Source organism: Stegostoma tigrinum, chromosome 2 (genome assembly GCF_030684315.1).
Source record: "Stegostoma tigrinum isolate sSteTig4 chromosome 2, sSteTig4.hap1, whole genome shotgun sequence".
NCBI lineage: Eukaryota > Metazoa > Chordata > Chondrichthyes > Orectolobiformes > Stegostomatidae > Stegostoma > Stegostoma tigrinum.
This window is the reverse complement of record NC_081355.1, coordinates 22539015-22557918: the sequence shown is the minus strand read 5'-3', so window position 1 is coordinate 22557918 and position 18904 is coordinate 22539015. Positions and strand designations below refer to the sequence as shown.

The 18904-nt window shown below is 39.6% G+C and overlaps 1 protein-coding gene across 2 annotated transcripts in view; it reads left to right on the top strand.

The window, feature by feature from the left end:
- LOC125462503 (collagen alpha-3(VI) chain-like) overlaps nucleotides 1-18904 on the top strand; it is a 146759-nt gene that overhangs the window by 112598 nt on the left and 15257 nt on the right. For both annotated transcript variants that reach the window (XM_048552613.2, XM_048552623.2), the window contains 8 exons: nucleotides 875-925; nucleotides 2795-2830; nucleotides 2929-2991; nucleotides 10567-10629; nucleotides 12587-12619; nucleotides 12708-12744; nucleotides 14698-14712; nucleotides 14810-15303. In XM_048552613.2, the coding sequence (XP_048408570.1) occupies nucleotides 875-925; nucleotides 2795-2830; nucleotides 2929-2991; nucleotides 10567-10629; nucleotides 12587-12619; nucleotides 12708-12744; nucleotides 14698-14712; nucleotides 14810-15303 (792 nt within the window). The remainder of the gene's footprint in view (nucleotides 1-874; nucleotides 926-2794; nucleotides 2831-2928; nucleotides 2992-10566; nucleotides 10630-12586; nucleotides 12620-12707; nucleotides 12745-14697; nucleotides 14713-14809; nucleotides 15304-18904) is intronic.

Genomic DNA, 18904 nt, shown 5'->3' with positions numbered 1-18904 from the left:
AAGTCTCTGTTTTCAATCTCTCAAAGGATGGGGATCAGACTCTCCATTCATCCCAATCCACCCATCACACTCCTACCATCATCTTCAAGCTCCTTATCTTGGGCCTCCAGGTTGACTTCTCGGCAGGAATCATGTTGTAGAGGCAAAATATACTCCCTGTATCCACACTGAGACGCTTAGAATTTGGGCTTTCCTCACCAAAACTCTACTGCTTGCTCAACAAAACCCTGCTATCAATACTGGAGCTAATGTCTCAGTACAAATCTGAATCTAATACTAGTTCATAGAGTGCCTACAGTATGGAGGCAGCCCATTGGGCCCATCAAGTCCACACCAACCCTCTGAAGAACATCCCATCCAGATCCAGCCTGTAAACCTATAACCCAACTAGCCTGCCTGCACATCCCAGGACACTATGGGCAATGTGGCATTGCCAATCCACCCAACCTGCAAACCTTTGGACTGTGGGAGGAAACCCACACAGATATGGGGAGAATGCAAACTCCAGTCAGTCACCCAAGGGTGGGATTGAACCTGGGTCCCTGGTGCTGTGATGCAGCAATGCTAACCACTGAGCCACTGAGCTACTCCTATTAGATTCACTTTTCCTTGTGGAAAATAGAGCCCGTTGATCACGATGCCACGGTCTTTGATAAGTTCACAGAAAACTAAAATTGGGGCAACTATTGCAATTTATTGATCTTGTTTGTTGAAGCAATATCTAACTTACACAGTCACTGATTTTCTGCCAAGCACTGGTCAGTATAAGATGTTGCAGAAAACTGCAAAGAATTGGATTTACTCCTGTTAAATTCTATCAGGAAAGGTATAAATGGTTAGATAACATATCAACATGATATTCTTTACCACGCAGGGGATGGATGGCAAAGATGGAATTGGACCTCAAGGCCAAAAAGGGAAAAAGGTAGCAAAAAAAATTCATCATTCATATTCTATAGTTCCATGTTGCAAAATCATACCTTCTCTTTCTACTTTCTGTTTTAAGATCGGTACCTGAACCTGTTGATTCATTATTGAGAATGGTAGAATCTCACTTTGACCAATTGCACCAATGAATTGTCACTAACTAACAATCTCTCACAGAAAAACGCACATTCATGTACATGGGATCATGCATCATGGGCAATGTCATTTATTTTCCAAAACTATCATGAAGACAAGTAAGAAATGGAAGAGATCAGTACTGTTTATGGATCAAGAATTCACCAAATAATAAGACTTTTGAAGGGGACTTTTGTACATAAAAGGAGTCAAGCACTTCCCTTAGTTCCGAAAGTAAGGAAATTATGAATGCTGCACTTATACAAAGAAATTCTCTCTCAAAATAATGATTGCAGTATTCATCTCATTCTTGTGTTACTTAAAACAGATTCTCAAGGTTAATGATGTGTATGCAACAAATGTACTTTATTTTCTGTTGGAACAGAATTATTATTAGTGTTAGAAAGCATTCAAAATTAGATTTCTTTTGTTATTTTGCAATGCTTCAACTGAAAGAAATCCCCAATTAGATGTTTCATTTTTCACTGTAGTCCTAAGTAGCCCATTCATTTTAACAGAATTGATGACTTTCAATAGTACAATAAGAAAATAAGTCAGATTTTTGTGGCAGATAATATTAAACCCCAAATAATTAGATCGTGTTAATTTTCTCTCATGACTCCATTTTGAAATATGGAAATACAGTAAGAACATTAAAAATGTAATGTTGCTTAATAGAATGAGAAAGATATCAAAATACTTTCTGTAATTCTAATCCTGCAAAGTGGGAAAGTCAGGAGAGGGTCTTTCACATCCACTAGGTTTATGGTGGATAACCACTGGCCTCAATTAGTTTTTGTCCACAATGATACCAGATAATTTTACAGCCAGGTTTCAAAAACAAAACAATGCACAGCCCTGCATGTTCTGGTTAGGGAGTAGGAATAAAGTGAGGGCTGGCCTTCAGACATGGGAGCGACCCTTTGACTATCCATTGCATTCAAGAAAGTGTTGAGAGGGGAATTCTGAGTTTTGATATCGTGTTAGAGGAAGTGAAAGGATATCAAGTTCGGGAAAGATCTAAGTTGTATGCTTGAGGCCTAGAGGGGAACTTCTACTTCTTCGCCTTATGGCTCCGCAAGGAAGATGCAAAGCTCATCAGCTTTCCAATGCTCTTCACAATGTCCCACTTAGGCCTGCTAAAGCTTATTTTAAGGCCCAACATGTTGTCAGGTCCTGAGTAGCCCATTTAAACTAAAGGTTAACGTGTTTTGGAAATGCAACTTTGCTGCCTCTTTGGAAGTGCCTCAATGGCATTTTGTCAGCATCCAGCAAATAATTAACTTCTAGGACACTTTAAAAGCACACCACTCATTTCCATTGGGTGATTACAGTTACAATGACTCCAACTGCGCTCCTCCTCGATTCATAGGTCTAGTGAAATCAAGAAGCTATTCTTTAGAAGATTTTTACAATTCCACAAGTGATATCTAACAAAAAACATCTTTCCAGAATGTTTCATGTTGCAGATAATGCAATGAAGCAAAACCTTCTCAAATAAGCAAATAGAAATTACTGTTAAACTGCTGCAAGTGATGACTTGATGGGAGCATGGATGACGATTTTGGCAGAAAGACAGCAGCCTTAAAATCTAACAAACATTATTGTTTCATGCCATGTTGCAAAATCAAAATTAGGATTAGTTGTCCATCTCCAATACCGTTTTGCCACACAGACAAATAAAGGTAATTTTTGTCTAATTAGCAAAACAAGTTTCTTTTTAATTCTACAGGGAGATCGAGGACCACGAGGAAACTTTGGCAGAAAGGTACTTCTCCTGTTTATCATATGATTATCTCCAACTTCAGATTACTTAGTGTGGAAGATGACCTGCCCTTTCTTCTGTATTTGTTGTCATGGTTTTAGGGAGAAGATGGAATTCCTGGTCAAAATGGAGAACGTGGAGCCAAAGGGATGAGAGGGAACAGGGTAGAAACTTCATCTGATGCATTACATTTTAAAAGCAAATGAGACTTGTTTACATTTATCTTTTTCAAATTGTTGTCAAAAGTTAAGTTCTTTATTTAGTTAGTTAACAGTCTACATTTTGTATTAAACAGAGAATTTTTATAGTTTGGTGCTGGCATGAAATCGATGTCATTATAACCTTCTGATATAACAGGTTCACTAACTTTCAAAAAGAAACAAGTTATGGAAGTGGTTCAAAACTATGAACCTAAAATAATACACTATACCAGTGCCAACTCTTTGAAAGAATTCCAATTAGTTCCAGACATTCTTTCCCAAAGGCCACGGAATTCTTCCTTTTCAAATGCTTATCCAATTTCTTTAGAAAGTTTTTGTTGACACAACTTTCACAATTCTCACAGTGCATTCAGATCATCATGCCTTACCACATCAAGAAAATGTTTCTACTTTTCACCTCGGGCTTCTTTGTCAATTATTTCAGCCTGCGCCTTCTGGTTACTGAGATTACTGCCAATTGAAAATGTCACTTAATTTGTTCTTATCAAACACTCCATGATTTTCAACACTCCTCTCAAGTTTCCTGCAGGTCTTCTCTACTTGAAGAAGAACAGCTTAGTTTCTTGATTCTTTTCACAAACCTGAAATCTTTTTTCCTATTCAAGTAAACCTTCTCTGTTGATATTGTTCCTAAAGTATGTGGCCAGAATTGACCACAATACTCCAGCCAGGATCTCAACAGCATTTTATAAAGATTCATCCTACATTCCTTACATTTGTATTCTACTCTGTAATTTATAATGCCAAATATTTTGTGCACTTTTTTAACAGCGTAAGTTCAGGTTCCTTCAAAGTCTTATGAGTATACATCCCCAGTTCTTTCTCTTCACATAAGCCGTTCTTCCCACTGAAACAAATCACTTATATTTCCCAGCAGTAAATTTGACTTGTACCTGTCTGCCCATTTTACACAACCAACCATTCATTTTTCAAATCTGTTACTGTATTGTACTTGGTTCATTATATTCCTGAGTTCTCTGTGATCTAAAGAATCTGAGATTATGCCTTATACACACAAGTTCCACTCAGTAGTATACTTCAAAAAGTACAGTGGCCCCAGTAGTGAATGTTTTGGCACCATAACTATACACTTCATTGCAGTTTGAAATCAAATGTTCATCACGGCTCTTTGTATTCTGTTCCTTAGCCAATTTCAGAACAACACAACCACGCCAATTTAAGAATTTCTATTTTGCTAAACAATCATTTATGTGGTGTTTTATATGTTTTTCCTAAAAAAGGTACATACATAACATCAATTTTACTATCCCCATCCCCTCTGATTCGTCTGCAAAGCACTTGATCAAGTCAGGGACAATTTTTTCATCATAAAATCATGCAGACTTTAATTTTTAAGCATTTTTAAACAAATAATTCTGATCAACTGGTAGGTTATTGGCATAATTTCAGACTTTGAAGGTCAGAAAGAACACAGGATTGTAATGAACCATGAGAAGCTCAGTAAAAGACTTCAGGAAGACATGGTTAGTGAAATGGGCAGGCAGGTGCAAATCAAATTTATTGCAGGGAAATATGAAGTGATTAGCTTCTGAAGGAAGGATGAACAGAGGCAATTTTAAGTAAATTCTGCAACCTTAAAGTGCTTATATGAAGGGAGAAACCTGGAGATATATATTCATAAGACTTAGAGGGAAGGTGGACATGAATGCTTACCCACAGTGTGGTGCTGGAGGAACACAGCAGGCCAGGCAGCATCAGAACAGCAGGAAAGTTGACATTTAGGGTCGGCACCCTTCTTCAAAACAAATTCAGATGGGTTGGAGGTTACACCATTCTCCCTAAATATGTTCTGCACCGACTTCATTTCTGAAGAAGGGTTCTGGCCCAAAATGTCAACTTTCCTACTCCTCTGATGCTGCCTGGCCTGTTGTGTTCATCCAGCTCCATACTGTGTTGTCTCTGACTCCAGCATCAGCAGTTCCTCTATCTCTCAGTACTAATATTGTACTGATTCACCTGTGCTTGCCAATGATTGCCTTTTGCAAACAGGGATGTTGCAGCAACTCCTCATTGTTGTGTGGTGTATTGTCATTCATAATCATCTTCTTTAGTGTGTGTCTGAATAGCAACTGTTTAGTTTAATAAGGAGTGTCTTGTAGCGTGAATAAGATATAGCGCATTACATTTCTGCAATTATTCATAGATTATGAGAATAGGGATGTGAGTTTGCTCACTGAGCTGGAAGGTTAGTTTTCAAAACTAGTGAAAACTAACCTTCAAGCTCAGAGAGCAAACTCACATCCAGAAACTCAACCTGAGCTACAAATCTTCTCAAAACTTGCTATTATGAGAATAGATGTTTTATGTGTTACAAAGGCCATTGAGAGGCCCCCTCCTTAAATCAGTTGACCTTGCTCCCATCATGACATAATCTCAATAAATGTGCTTATTGCACTCAATCAAGTATTGACCCTTTCAGATCCTTCGCAAACAATTTACAGCTTCTCTCCCCACGTTACTTTTTTCCCAGCGACTATTATGCTTTGTCTAAACATTACATTTACCAACATTTCCTCTCTGCCTAAGTTTTTACTTTACAAATTCAGATGGTTTGGAGGTTACACTATTCTCCCCGAATATGTTCTGTACAGACTTAGAAAAATTATAGTTTGTTGAGTAGCAGGTAATTGCATTGACCATCGTGCTAAAGTCTGAAGCTCTCTTCTGAATTAAAATATCTGAAATTCCATGAAATTCTTTTACAGTGAACCTTCACCCTGCTGGAACAGGTATTTTTCTTTCTTTCGCTCTTCCGACATGACTTGTCTTTTCTGAATGGTGTCTGCCATGGAGTTGTATACTTTACATTTTCAATTTTCATTCACTAGTGGATTTCTGTTCTCAATTTTCCTGCAGGTCTGTGCTGAAGTAAACAGGCTCATAATTGACTAGTTTGGACTTTCTTATTTGCCTATACTGCTGAGGTTGTATAAGGCTCTGAGCAGACCACATTTGGAACATTGTGAGCAGTTTTGCGTTCTGTATCTAAGAAAGGATTTGGGGTCCAGGAGAGGTATACAAGCATGATCCTTGGAATGAAAAGTCTGTCATATGAGGAACAGTTAAGGTCTCTGGATCTGTACACATTGGAATTTAGAAGAACGAGGGAGATCTGATTGAAACTGGCAGGCCTCTGTTACAAAGTTGGGTAGTACACTTATGATTTGGGAGGCAGGATGTTAGAATTTGGTGTTTGTAAAATGCAAGGGTGGAAAGCATTGCACGGTCCCTTTAAAAGATGATGTGTTTTTTCTACACTTAGAGATTTTAAAAAAATATCTGTGAGCAGCAGCTTGAAAATTTGCAAGTACACAGACATTTCCCGAACTGAAACATTTGTATGAAAAGTCCGTGCAATTAGCAAGCCAAGCAGCAGTGTTTTTTTTTAACCAAGCCAACAATATTTGAATTTAGCCATTCATTTTGAACCAGGCACTTAGATGTCAAAAACCAATTAAATTTAAATCTGATGGTTTTGACAGCAAAGGACTAATCCTATTGTAAGTAATTGATGCATTATCAAGGGTATAAAAAAGGGATCAATTGGACAAAAACAGGACTGCTAACTGCCATCTGTCAGGGCTAACAGGCGAAAACAAGAGAGAATCGCTGGCTTTCACAGACACCTCTAAGTCTCAAAGATAGGACCATCTAAAGAACAAAGTTACCCACATCTCAATTAATGGATATTCCTGACTGAAGAATTGACAGGGAAGGCACAGAGCGCTTGGAAGATGTGTGACCTGGGTGTAATTCCAAGAGACTAAATTCTACTTTTTTTTTACTTATATAAGTGGGATGTGTAATTATTGGAATAGCACACTAATAGAATCTAGTTTTATTCAGGAATGGTCATTAGTTAGAAGGAATTTATTTGGTTTGTTAATGGTTTAGTTAATTTGTTCACTGTTAAAGTTAGGTAAGTAAATTGTTGACTGTAAAATGAGGTTCGGGGTGCATTATGTATAACCACTAGAAATTGCTGAAAGGCAGGTCACACCACCTTTCCCATTACTTTCTAACAGATTACAGGGTGAGGCATCCCTCTTTGGGTGCCTCACTTTCAGTTTTTGGTGGTGGTGGTATCAACCTCCACTTTATAACACCTGGATCGAGTGGGTGTGGAGAATGTTTCCTCTAATAGGAAAGACCTGAACCTGAGGGTGTAGCCTCAGAGTGTAGGGATGATCCTTTCTAACTCAGAAGAGGCAGAATTTCTTCATCCAGAGGGTGGTGAATCTGAAGAACCCATTTCCACAGAAGGCTGTGAAGTCCAAGTCAGTGAGGCAGAGATAGATAGGTTCTAGATCAAGAAAATGATCAAGGGTTGCAGGGAGAAGGCAGGAGAATGGGGTTGAGCAACATATCTGCCATGATCAAATGGTAGAGCAGATCTGATGGGATGAATGACCTAATTCTGTTCTGTTATCTTATGGCTTTAGCAAGTGATTTGTTGCGAAAATCAGAGTTCACTTCCACTAGTGTTCCCTAAACATTCTCCCTTGCTTGATGTGATATCCATAATGTATGGTGAGGATTCATCTTTGAGAACTTAGGAGGTCAGGTGTTCTATTTGAACCTATCCCTTCTTAATCATTTCAGCATCTATTGTGTGACTTGGATTTGTCACAACTAGCTATACCCTGATGTATTGTAATCTGGCTCAATTCAGTTCCAGATACTTCCATTGTCTCAAACTGGGAACAAAGTTAAGTTGCACCCTCTGTCTGAATTTCTTCTCAAAGTCTGTTGGTACTTGGGATATAAGTTTTCTACAGTTTTGTTAGCAGTGGGACACATTTCAGCCAAACCAGTATGGTCACAGCTTTCCATCTCATTGATGGAATGAAATCAAATTCTGATTTCCAACATACCTAACCTCTAGTGGATTCTACTTTTAGGTTAAGTTCCATCATGAGCTTACAGAGACTTGTAAAACTACTGGCTGTTTCTTGAAATTTTACCTTTTACCCCTTTCAAATTCTGAAGGCAAGTGGGGTCAATGCATCTCTTGAAACCCAATGCATCCCACCATGGGTAAAAATTCCGAGTACGCATAGATTTTGTAATATTTGATGTTCCCCTATGTTGGAGAGTTGCTTGTAACTTATCTACAATGTGAAGTGTGACCCTTCTTGGCCCACATAGTTAAACCTCTGGCTGCAAAGAGTTATGTCAGCCAAGGCGCACTGTGTAGCAATATTGAGATACTAGCTCCAATGTTTAACTCAACATTCCTGAGATGTCCATTCACAAAAAATGTTAGCTTGTCAAAATACTTTGTCTGGTTCACCAAGTTCTCCTAGGAAAATCTTTTGATTTGTCCTCTTCTGGAGATCTTTCTTGTCTTATTTATCTGTTTTGAATGGATAATTCTTCAGCCTTTTTTTTGTGACTGTGTCCTGCTTCAGCATAATTTTTGAAAGTTACTTGCCTTATCACAATAAAACCACTGATTTTTAAGAGCTGGGCAATGTTCATGAATGTAAGGTTTCGTTACTCTGCAACATTCATCTTACAGCAATGACAACTCATGTGCACTTTGCTGTTCTGCAGGGTTTTCTTGGCTCTTTGCTGTTTTAGTGGAATGTTTCCCCAATTTTGTGGTTGTCATGGAGGATTCCCACCTTTTGCAGTTACACTGGAGACTCCCAAAACATTTCCTTGTTAGACCAGGAACATTCACTTTTCTTGGATTGCCCACCTCTTATCTAATTTAAAAGCCTCATCTCATTAATTTACTTGATCTCAGCTTCCAAATTATATTGGGTCTTCCTGCGTCTTGTTGGTTCTATGTTTTACCACTGCGCCTTGAGACATCATTTGCTGTGTGGCAGTTCTCAATCTGAGCTACAATTTATTTTTGCATCCTATGATTCTTAATCTTTGTCCTCTTTCATTGGGGATTTTTAGTTTTGACTCTTTAAATCCATGATGTTGGTTTGCTTACTGGCTGAACATCGACTTGGGGACTACTCCTGCAAACCAGCATCTCACGATGCCATGCTGATCACCCTTCTGTGTTAGCTGTCATTTATACCTTTATATTTTATTTCATTTATGTCTTGACCATAAGGGTTCTTTAGGGCTTTACGCAATCTCATGTGTGCAAGGGTAACCATGTTCTGGTCTAATGAGAAGAGACTTGTGGAGTAAACAAGATATAATTTATTACGTCTCTGCAAGCATTTATAGTTATGGAAACAGGCTCTACACTACTAGAAAGTTGTTGACAGAATGCAATTTTAGATGTCTCCCATGAGACCCTACTTTATTCTTAGACTACATTGTCACAGTTGTTGCTGCTGATTGCATTCAATCAGACAAAACCTGATTTTTCCAAACCCATATTCCCTACTTTTCATCAATTATATCTTAATTTCTCTCCTCCCCTGCAATGACCTTGGCAGCATTTTGGTGAATTCAAATGTTAAGCACTGACTACTCCTCAAACAACTTCCATAAACAGGTCTTTTTAATAGTGCCTGATGAGCCCTACCCTTCATTTGATCATTGTTTCATTATTTATGTTTAGGAAAAACTTTTGGTTTCCCTCTTGTGTTACGTACTAAGCTGCTCTTTTCTGCACATGTTGCCTCTCGTTTACATTTTCAGCACTTGCTAGAGCTTTTTATACTCAGTTCTATTTTCTTGTCTACGAAATTTTGATGCTAACCTTTATCAGAGACATTCTTTTCTTCTTTCATTTCAATCTCTGTACCTTCAGTCATCCACAGTGCTCAAGTTTGGAAAGACCTTCCTTTCTTCCAAGCCATCTCCTCTTTGAAGAAATCCCATTCCTCATTTGCTGCTTTATCTGGGAAATTTTGTTTCCCTTCCAACTCCAAAGTCAGCTGACACTAAGTTGAATTTTTTTAAGCTTTCTTCCTCCTCATCATTTTATAAAACTACTTTCTGGAGGATCCCTACACTGCCTGCTTCTCCCAACTGTGCCAGGTTGCCACCCATTTAACATCCTCTTGAAATTGCTGTAACTGCAGTGTTCTCACCTTCTGGAATGTTGGCCTGGGAAATTGTCAGCTTCCCATGTGCTATGCAATGAAACCAACTGTTCTCAAACTCAGTAACTCTGGGTAAACATTTGAGGACCTGTAGGAACTTGCTGGACATAAGGTTATCCAGGTCATATCAAACTGCTGGAGTTCCCACATGGTTCAGGAATTGAAGGCAATAGTTTTGTCAACTCCCATCATGTTCAAAATTCTAGCAAATTACATTATATGTGTACATTTTAACTTGGTATCCTCTTATTTCTAATTATTATTTCCTTGTTTATACACAATGTTTTAATGTAATTTAGTTCACTTACAATATTGGTATTCTGGAATTAATTAATAAAAATTGAAAAATTAAATGTACAGTAGATTAAAACTATCACAGACATATATATATCTGCAGCCCTATTTATCATCATCTTTATGAATGAACAAATAAGGTTCTCTGTGAAATAATACAATATACTCATTTCTCTCTTAGGGCAATGCTGGAGATTCTGGTGATCTTGGCGAAAGAGGAGCGATTGGATATGATGGACCAAAGGTAAGACAGACAGCTATTTTGTTAATAAGTCACCAATTTACAAATGCACATTGACGGCTAATATATAACTCCCATAGAGATATTTGTAAATGGCTTTGAATGTCACACCAAGTGGGGTTAGATTTGTTTACAAATTTGTCCTTGATCCCTACAAACAATAACTTACATTCTTACATCTTTACTATTCAATTCTAACTGGTTGTATTTCATGGTTGAAATTTTTTTTGATCATAACACTGCGGAAGCCATGATGTTCTTTACCTGCTTCACCTCCATCACGTTCAACCATGTCTGACTCCGTGGTTATGCAACTATTGAGCTAGTTAAAATCAGGTTAATTCTTCTCTTCAAGTTACTACTCCATGAGGAAAAATAGCCTCTTACCTCTAGGTTAAGACAATGAGACCATAAGAAACAGGAACAGTAGTAAGCTATTGAGCCCCTCGGGTCTGCTCTGCCGTACAATTGGATTACAGCAGATCCAACATTTGTCACATCCACTTTCCTGCCTTTTTCCCAATACTTCCGATTCCCCTACTGATCGAGATTACAAGAATGACTTGAGTCTAAGTTTTGAACTTTTTCTCAGCCCTTGTCTTTGAAATTTCTCATGTGAGTAACATTTACTACATGATATTCTGTTCGGTGACAAAATACACTTTTTTTTAATTCACAGAGGTGGCATGGTGGCTCAGTGGTTAGCACTGCTGCCTCACAGCCCCAGAGACTGGGTTCAATTCCAGCCACGGGTGGCTGCCTCTGTGGAGTTTGCGTGTTCTCCCCATGTCTGTATAGGTTTCCTCTGGGTGCTCCAGATTCCTCCCACAGTCCAAGGATGTGCAGGCTAGGTGGAATGGCCATGTTCAATTGCTCCATAGTGTCCAAAGATGAGCAGGCTTGGGTGGTTTAGCCATGGGAATTGTGCTTCCTGATTAGCATTTATTATCAATCCCTAGTAAATGTTGAAAAGGTCGTGGTAAACTGCCACTTTGAATGGCTGCAGTCCATGTGCTTTAAGTACAGCCATAATGTCATTAGACAGGGTGTTCAAGGATGTTGATTTAGTGACACTGAAGGAACTGCAATATATTTCTAAGTCATCAACCATGATAGTACCATAGTGGGGAGCTTACAGGTGATAGTATGGTCATGTTTCTGCTGCCCTAGTTCTTCTAGATGGTAATGGTTTTAAGGTTAGAAGTTGCTGCCTAATGAGTCTTGGTCAGTTTCTGTGGTACATCTTGTACATAATACATGCTGCATCATTGGTGGAAGGACAGAACATTTGATGATGTGCCAAAAGCTGTGTTGTTCTGAATGTTGTCAAGTTTGTTTAGTGCTGTTGGAGCTGAAATCGTCCAGGCAAGTGGGGAGTATTTTGTTACTGTCTGACTGTGCCTTGTAGATGGTCAACAGGTTTTAGAAAATCAAGAGGACCTGTGGTGATGGCCATGATGAAATACCCCAGCACTTCTGGCTGAAGGTTGTCACAAATGCTTCAGCCTTATCTTTTACACTAATGCAGGGGGCTCCCCTGTCATTGCGGTGTGGGATATTTGTGGATCCTCCTTCTCCTATGAGTTGTTAATTGTCCACCATCACTCATAACTGGGTGTGCCTGGACTGCAGAAATCAGATTTGATCTGTTGGTTTTGCCATCACTTGTCTCTGTCGATCACTTGCTGTTTGTGCTGCTTGGCACATAAGTAGTTCTGTTTTGTAGCTTCACGAGGTTGACGCCTTATTTGTAGGTATGCCTGATGTTGGTCTTTGCAGGCCTTCCTGCATTGTTCATTGTTGCCAATTGAAGTCTCTAGGCACCAAGAAATTTTGATAATATTTTGCCCTAGTTAATGGATACAGCTTCTTTATCATTATATTTTTCAATTATAAACTTCCGTAACATTACTGAAGGAGCTTGGTTTTATTCTAAAACTATTTACTTTTATCATTCTAGGGCCCCAGAGGACCCTGGGGCACTCCATTCAAGGTATGTGGCCTGAATGCATAATGTATATTGTAGCTTAAATTAATCCATACATTTACACAATGTTTTAAATTTCATCTTGTTATTACAGCCATGTGACCTCATATCGATTGTGAGAGCTAACTGTCGTAAGTATATCCTTTAAGAGTTACAACCATGTTGGACTAGTCACCACTGTTTAAACAGCAGCTTGCTTGTCAAACAACAGGTTGAGTTGAACTTTCCCATGAGCCAGCTATTCCTGACATCATATTCCTGTACTCTGAAAGTTGGGTAACTCCCATGAGATTTTTAACTCGGGGAGTTTTATGGACTGCTATCAGGAACACCATCTCCTGAAGCAATCCCAAGGTGGGAGTGGATACGGGAGTGCAGCGAATGAACTAGTTAGAAGGCTTGTCTAGGTTTACTGAGACATTATCACAGTCCTGTCTACGATTACAGTACCTAATCTTCACCTCTCTTCCACCCCCATCTCCTTGTCATTCCTTCTTACTTCCCCTCCACACCTCAAGACCCTTTAATACCTTCTGTTATCACCATGATAACATATCTCTCATGAATTTTCTGTCTTCACTCCTTCCAGTGCGAACTATGTATCGAAACAATGACATCTTATCAAGTCAGGCAGCTCTGAAAGGCTTGCGAAACTGACACAATAAGCAGGAAGGTTTTCTAAATCTCTTCTGACCGAAAAATATCTGACAAGCTCATAACTGTGATCAATCACAACAATTCAGAGCATCAAGAGAGTAAAGCATTAATACTTTTATTACATTTAATCCTGTTCAAATAAACAAGTAGACTGTGAAAGTCCATATCAATGTATGATTAACTTTGTACAACCCCATAAAGTTGTCAATTAAACAAATCTAGCATCTTCCTTCAAGCTTTATTAAAATACCTGTAGGGAAATTAGTTCAATGACCATGCTTGAAGTTTAGCCAAGCATCCATAAGGATGCCATTAGGGAAAACTAGATGTGTAACAATTGTTCAATCGCTTTGGTTGACACAATTGCCAGATGGCCTCATTATGAAGGTTTTGCTGATCTCTAAACTTGGCTAATGAACAATGGGCAACGTTGGCACACTTCAAGGGTAATGATTGCTTTTTTTGGTTGACGCTTTTATGAGGTTGCAATGACTTTGTTTTCTGATATGGTTTTAAATGATTGCTCATTTGAAAAAGTTCGAGAGCGCTAGGGTAAGATGTTTTAAACCTGCCTACTAAAAAGCCCTTGACCCCTCAGCAGGTCTATAAATAGATTTACGAATTGACTGACCTGGTGGTGTTACCGCATGCTTCTAAATTCTCTTGTTGTCATGAAAATTAAATGAGGGGAGAAATTCAAATTTCCCCTCGGCCTTTATAGAGTCCGCCCTGATGTCACAGGATGTGGATGTAGTTCATGACCCAATGTTGAGAATGTAGATCATTTTCTTTTGTTTCTCATGGGGTGGGGGATGCAAACAGAGGATGGTTAACGGGTCAAATGTAAGGAAAAAGAGGTGGCTGCCAGAGGCTACCCTTTTGCTCCCATCAATGTTTTTGATTGCCCCTTGATCAAATGGAGTCACCCCCCTCCCCAAATGTGGCAGATGGGTCATCTTTTGTTTATTTGATTAGGAAACCAAACCAGCAGGAAGGAAAATAATTGGTCTTCTGGCCATTACTTCATCATAAAGGCCTTAATTGTTAGTGATTTAAGAAACTGCCCACTGGACCTTCTGTGCCCAACACTTAATTGGTGAAGTGGCAAGAAGTGAATGCGTAGTTTTCTAAGGTCAACTTGCCCATTCATTTCCTCTTCCAAGTGCCTGTCTCACCTCTTCCAGGGAAGGGAGAAGTCTATCCTGTGGTGCATTTAGTTTGTCAACACTTTTAAGTGCAATTATGAACTGGCACATCAGTTTCTTGTAGAAATGCATGGCCTAAGGTGAAAATGTACAGAGCCATAAAACATGAACAAATGAGCTGAGTTTATATTCAATGCAGAATAATAATGATGGAACTTGGATCAAACGTTCAATAATGAACCCTCAATCATTAATTTTCTCTACTTCTTTTCTTTACTATAGCTTGTTGTTCACAAAGTAAGTAGCTCTACTTGAGTATTACAACAACAGTAATTTAGCCAATTTGCTGCTTAAATAACATTGTTAATTGCTAACAGCTCTTGTATTGTTCCAGGAAAAGACCAGTGCCCTGTGTACCCCACTGAGCTGGCTTTTGCTCTGGATGCATCCTCAGATGTCACACTGTCCATATTTGAAAGGATGAAGGGAATTGTACTTAAATTACTACAGTATATTAACATCGCCGAAAGCAACTGTCCCTCTGGGGCTCGGGTGGCAGTTCTTACATATAATAATGTGGCAAGGCCTTTCATCCGGTTTTCAGACTTTAAGAGAAAGCAGTTACTTATCAAAGAAATAGAAGAACTAGCTCATGAACGATCAACAAGAAGACGAAGTATTGGCGTTGGGATGCAGTTTGTCGCACGACATACATTTAAACGAGTTCGTAATGGGGTCCTTGTGAGAAAAATAGCTGTGTTTATTACGAATGGAGACTCAAAAGACACCAGTGCCATCGCTATTGCTGCTTCACAATTCAGTGCTTTAGATATCATTCCGGTCATCATTTCCCTTAAAGACACTCCAGGAATACAACAAGCCTTTAAGGTGAGAAAATGCTCATTCTGTATTGCATTCTGTTATAATGAATAGAATAAGAATTAGCTTGAATGCTCAGAGGAATGCACAGGAAACAATTGCTTCATGTGTCAAGATACAGTGCATAATAGTCCCAAGTGCATCTGTTACATAAGTGTTTTTAAAAACTGCACTATCTTAGCATTTTATTAATTTATTGGTACTGCCTTTTATTCTGTTTACAATACTAATTATTTTTAACCTTGTATCACATTCCACATTACTTATATTTTTAAATTGAAGGGTTACCTCATATATGATAGCACTGCTAATAATGTTTACTATTTACATATCTATAAACGACTTTGTGATAACAAAGTGTGTAGCTGGATGAACACAGCAGGCCAAGCAGCATCTCAGGAGCACAAAAGCTGACATTTCGGGCCTAGACCCTTCATCAGAGGCTCTCTGATAAAGGGTCTAGGCCCGAAACATCAGCTTTTGTGCTCCTGAGATGCTGCTTGGCCTGCTGCGTTCATCCAGCTCCACACTTTATTATCTCAAATACTGGATTATCTGGCAAACTCCTGATTTCAATCCATCTGGGCCCTGATGCCTTTCCAACTTAATGAAGTTGGCCATCCCACATTTGAACATTTTCACATTTGATTTTTACTTGGCTTTTTCTGTAGTTACCCTAAATCTTATCAACTTAAAATATATTTACCAAACTGACTGATCCAAATAGTGTGCCAAAGTCTTGGAAGGAAATGTTTCCTTTCCCATGATTTACCTACCAACAAGATTTTGTGCAATCATAGTTGTAATGAGTACTTAGAACATAGAACATAGAAAAGTACAGCACAGTACAGGCCCTTCAGCCCACGATGTTGTGCCGTGGAATAATCCTAATCCAAAAATAAAATAACCTAACCTACATTCCCCTCAATTCACTGCTGTCCATGTGCATGTCCAGCAGTTGCTTAAATGTCACTAATGACTCTGCTTCCACGACTACCACTGGCAAACTATTCTACGTGCTCACAACTCTCTGGGTGAAGAACCTCCCTCTGACGTCTCCTTTATACCTTCCTCCTAACACCTTAAAACTATGACCCCTCGTGGCAGTCAATCCTGCCTTGGGGAAAAGTCTCTGGCTATCAACTCTATACATGCCTCTCATTACCTTGTACACCTTGATCAGGTCACCTCTCTTCCTCCTTCTCTCCAGAGAGAAAAGTCCGAGCTCAGTCAACATCTCCTCGTAAGACAAGCCCTCCAGTCCAGGCAGCATCCTGGTAAACCTCCTTTGCACCCTCTCCAAAGCCTCCACATCTTTCCTATAATAGGGCGACCAGAACTGGACACAATATTCCAAGTGTGGTCTCACCAGGGTTTTGTAGAGCTGCAGCATAACATCGCGGCTCTTAAACTCGATCCCCCTGTTAATGAAAGCCAAAACACCATATGCTTTCTTAACAACCTTATCCACTTGGGTGGCAACTTTGAGGGAGCTATGCACTTGAACACCAAGATCCCGCTGTTCCTCCACACTGCCGAGAATCCTGCCTTTAATCCTATATTCAGCATTTAAGTTCGACCTTCCAAAATGCATCACTTCGCATTTATCCAGGTTGAACTCCATCTGCCATTTCTCAGCCCAACTCTGCATTCTGTCAATGTCTCGCTGAAGCCTGCAATATCCCTCAATACTATCAATGGCACCTCCAATGTTTGTGTCATCAGCAAACATACTAACCCACCCCTCAACCTCCTCATCCAAGTCATTTATAAAAACTACAAAGAGCAGAGGCCCAAGAACAGAGGCCTGTGGGACACCATTCAGCACTGACCTCCAGGCAGAATACTTACCATCTACAACCACTCTCTGCCTCCTGTCAGCCAACCAATTCTGAATCCAGACAGCCAAATCACCCTGTATCCCATACCTCCTGATTTTATGAATGAGTCTGTCGTGGGGAACCTGATCAAATACCTTGAAGAAGTCCATGTACACCACATCCACTGCTCGACCCTCGTCAACCTGTCTCGTGACTTCCTCAAAGAACTCAATAAGATTTGTAAGGCATGATCTGCCCCTCACAAAGCCATGCTGACTCCCTTTAATCACGCTATGCTTTTCCAAATAGTCATAAATCCTATCCCTCAGGATTCTTTCCAAAACCTTGCTGACCACAGATGTAAGACTGGCTGGTCCGTAATTTCCAGGGATTTCCCTATTCCCTTTCTTGAAAAGAGGAACAACATTTGCCTCACTCCAATCTTCCGGTATGAGTCCCGTGGAGAGTGAGGAAGCAAAGATCTTCACCAGCGGCTTAGCAACCTCCTTTCTCGCTTCCCGGAGCAACCTAGGATAAATCTGGTCTGGCCCTGGGGACTTAACAATCTTAATGTTTGCCAAAATTTCCAGCATATCAACTTCCTCAATCTTGATCTGTTCAAGCCTGTTTTCCTGCTCCTCAAAGTTTTCATTCACAACAAGGTCCCTTTCCTTGGGGAAAACCGAAGCAAAAAAACTCATTTAGGTCTTCCCCTATCTGCTCAGACTCCATGCACAAGTTCCCTACGCTATCCCTGATCGGCCCTACCTTCTCCCTGATCATTCTCTTATTCCTCACGTATGAGTAAAATGCCTTTGGGTTCTCCCTAATCCTTCCTGCCAAGCCTTTTTCGTGCCCCCTCCTGGCCCTCCTCAGTCCACTTTTGAGCTCCTTCCGAGCAAGCCTGTAATCCTCTAAAGCTGTGCTAGACCCTTGCTTCCTCCACCTTACGTTAGCTGCCTTTTTCTTTTTGACAAGAAGCACCTCTGTACCCATCATCCAAGGCTCCTTAATCTTAACCCTTCTTACCTGTCTCAGAGGAACAAATTTATACATCACTCTTTATGAGGCATCACTATTGATCTTGGTCAGAAAGTGCATATGTTATTTATCATCACTTCCTATAGCTCTTGCAAATCTAATATTCATTCTATTGAGTACATTATTATTAGTTTAGTGTGAAGATCCAGGTACACTATATCTAGAATGCCTTTGTCTATGAGTTTACTATTTTTTCACACTTCATCAATGAGTTGAACCCCCCCATCTAGAAATATCTGCAATTGAAACTTTTACACAACTAGCTAAGGTGAAAACTATAGCAAATAAAGACAGAACCAACAAGTCCCTGCTGATGGATTTGAATGTGGGATACAGGATAGACAACTAACTAAATGGGCATCTAGATGTTGCCATGACTACCCCTGACCAGTTCTCAATTTTACATAGTTGGGAGTTGAAGTTATGCTTAGGTTGGTCTCTACTCTCTGGCACCAACAGAGGGTCTTAAACATTTTCTACCCGCCCTATCCTTTGTAGGTTTTTATTCCTACCTTCCCTGGTCTGTTACGTTTACTCTTGATATCAATAACTGAAGACAGTCCCCAGAGTGGGGTATGCTAATTGTTTTTAACTGAAACAAGGTATACTACAAAATCCTGCAATACTTGTAATACATCACAAGCTTACAATTGCAAATATGCTGATTTACATGGATTCATTCAAGGATCAGACAAAAACAGTTCGTCGGCCTGTTCCATCTTAACCTCCAGTTGATGATCAGGCAACTC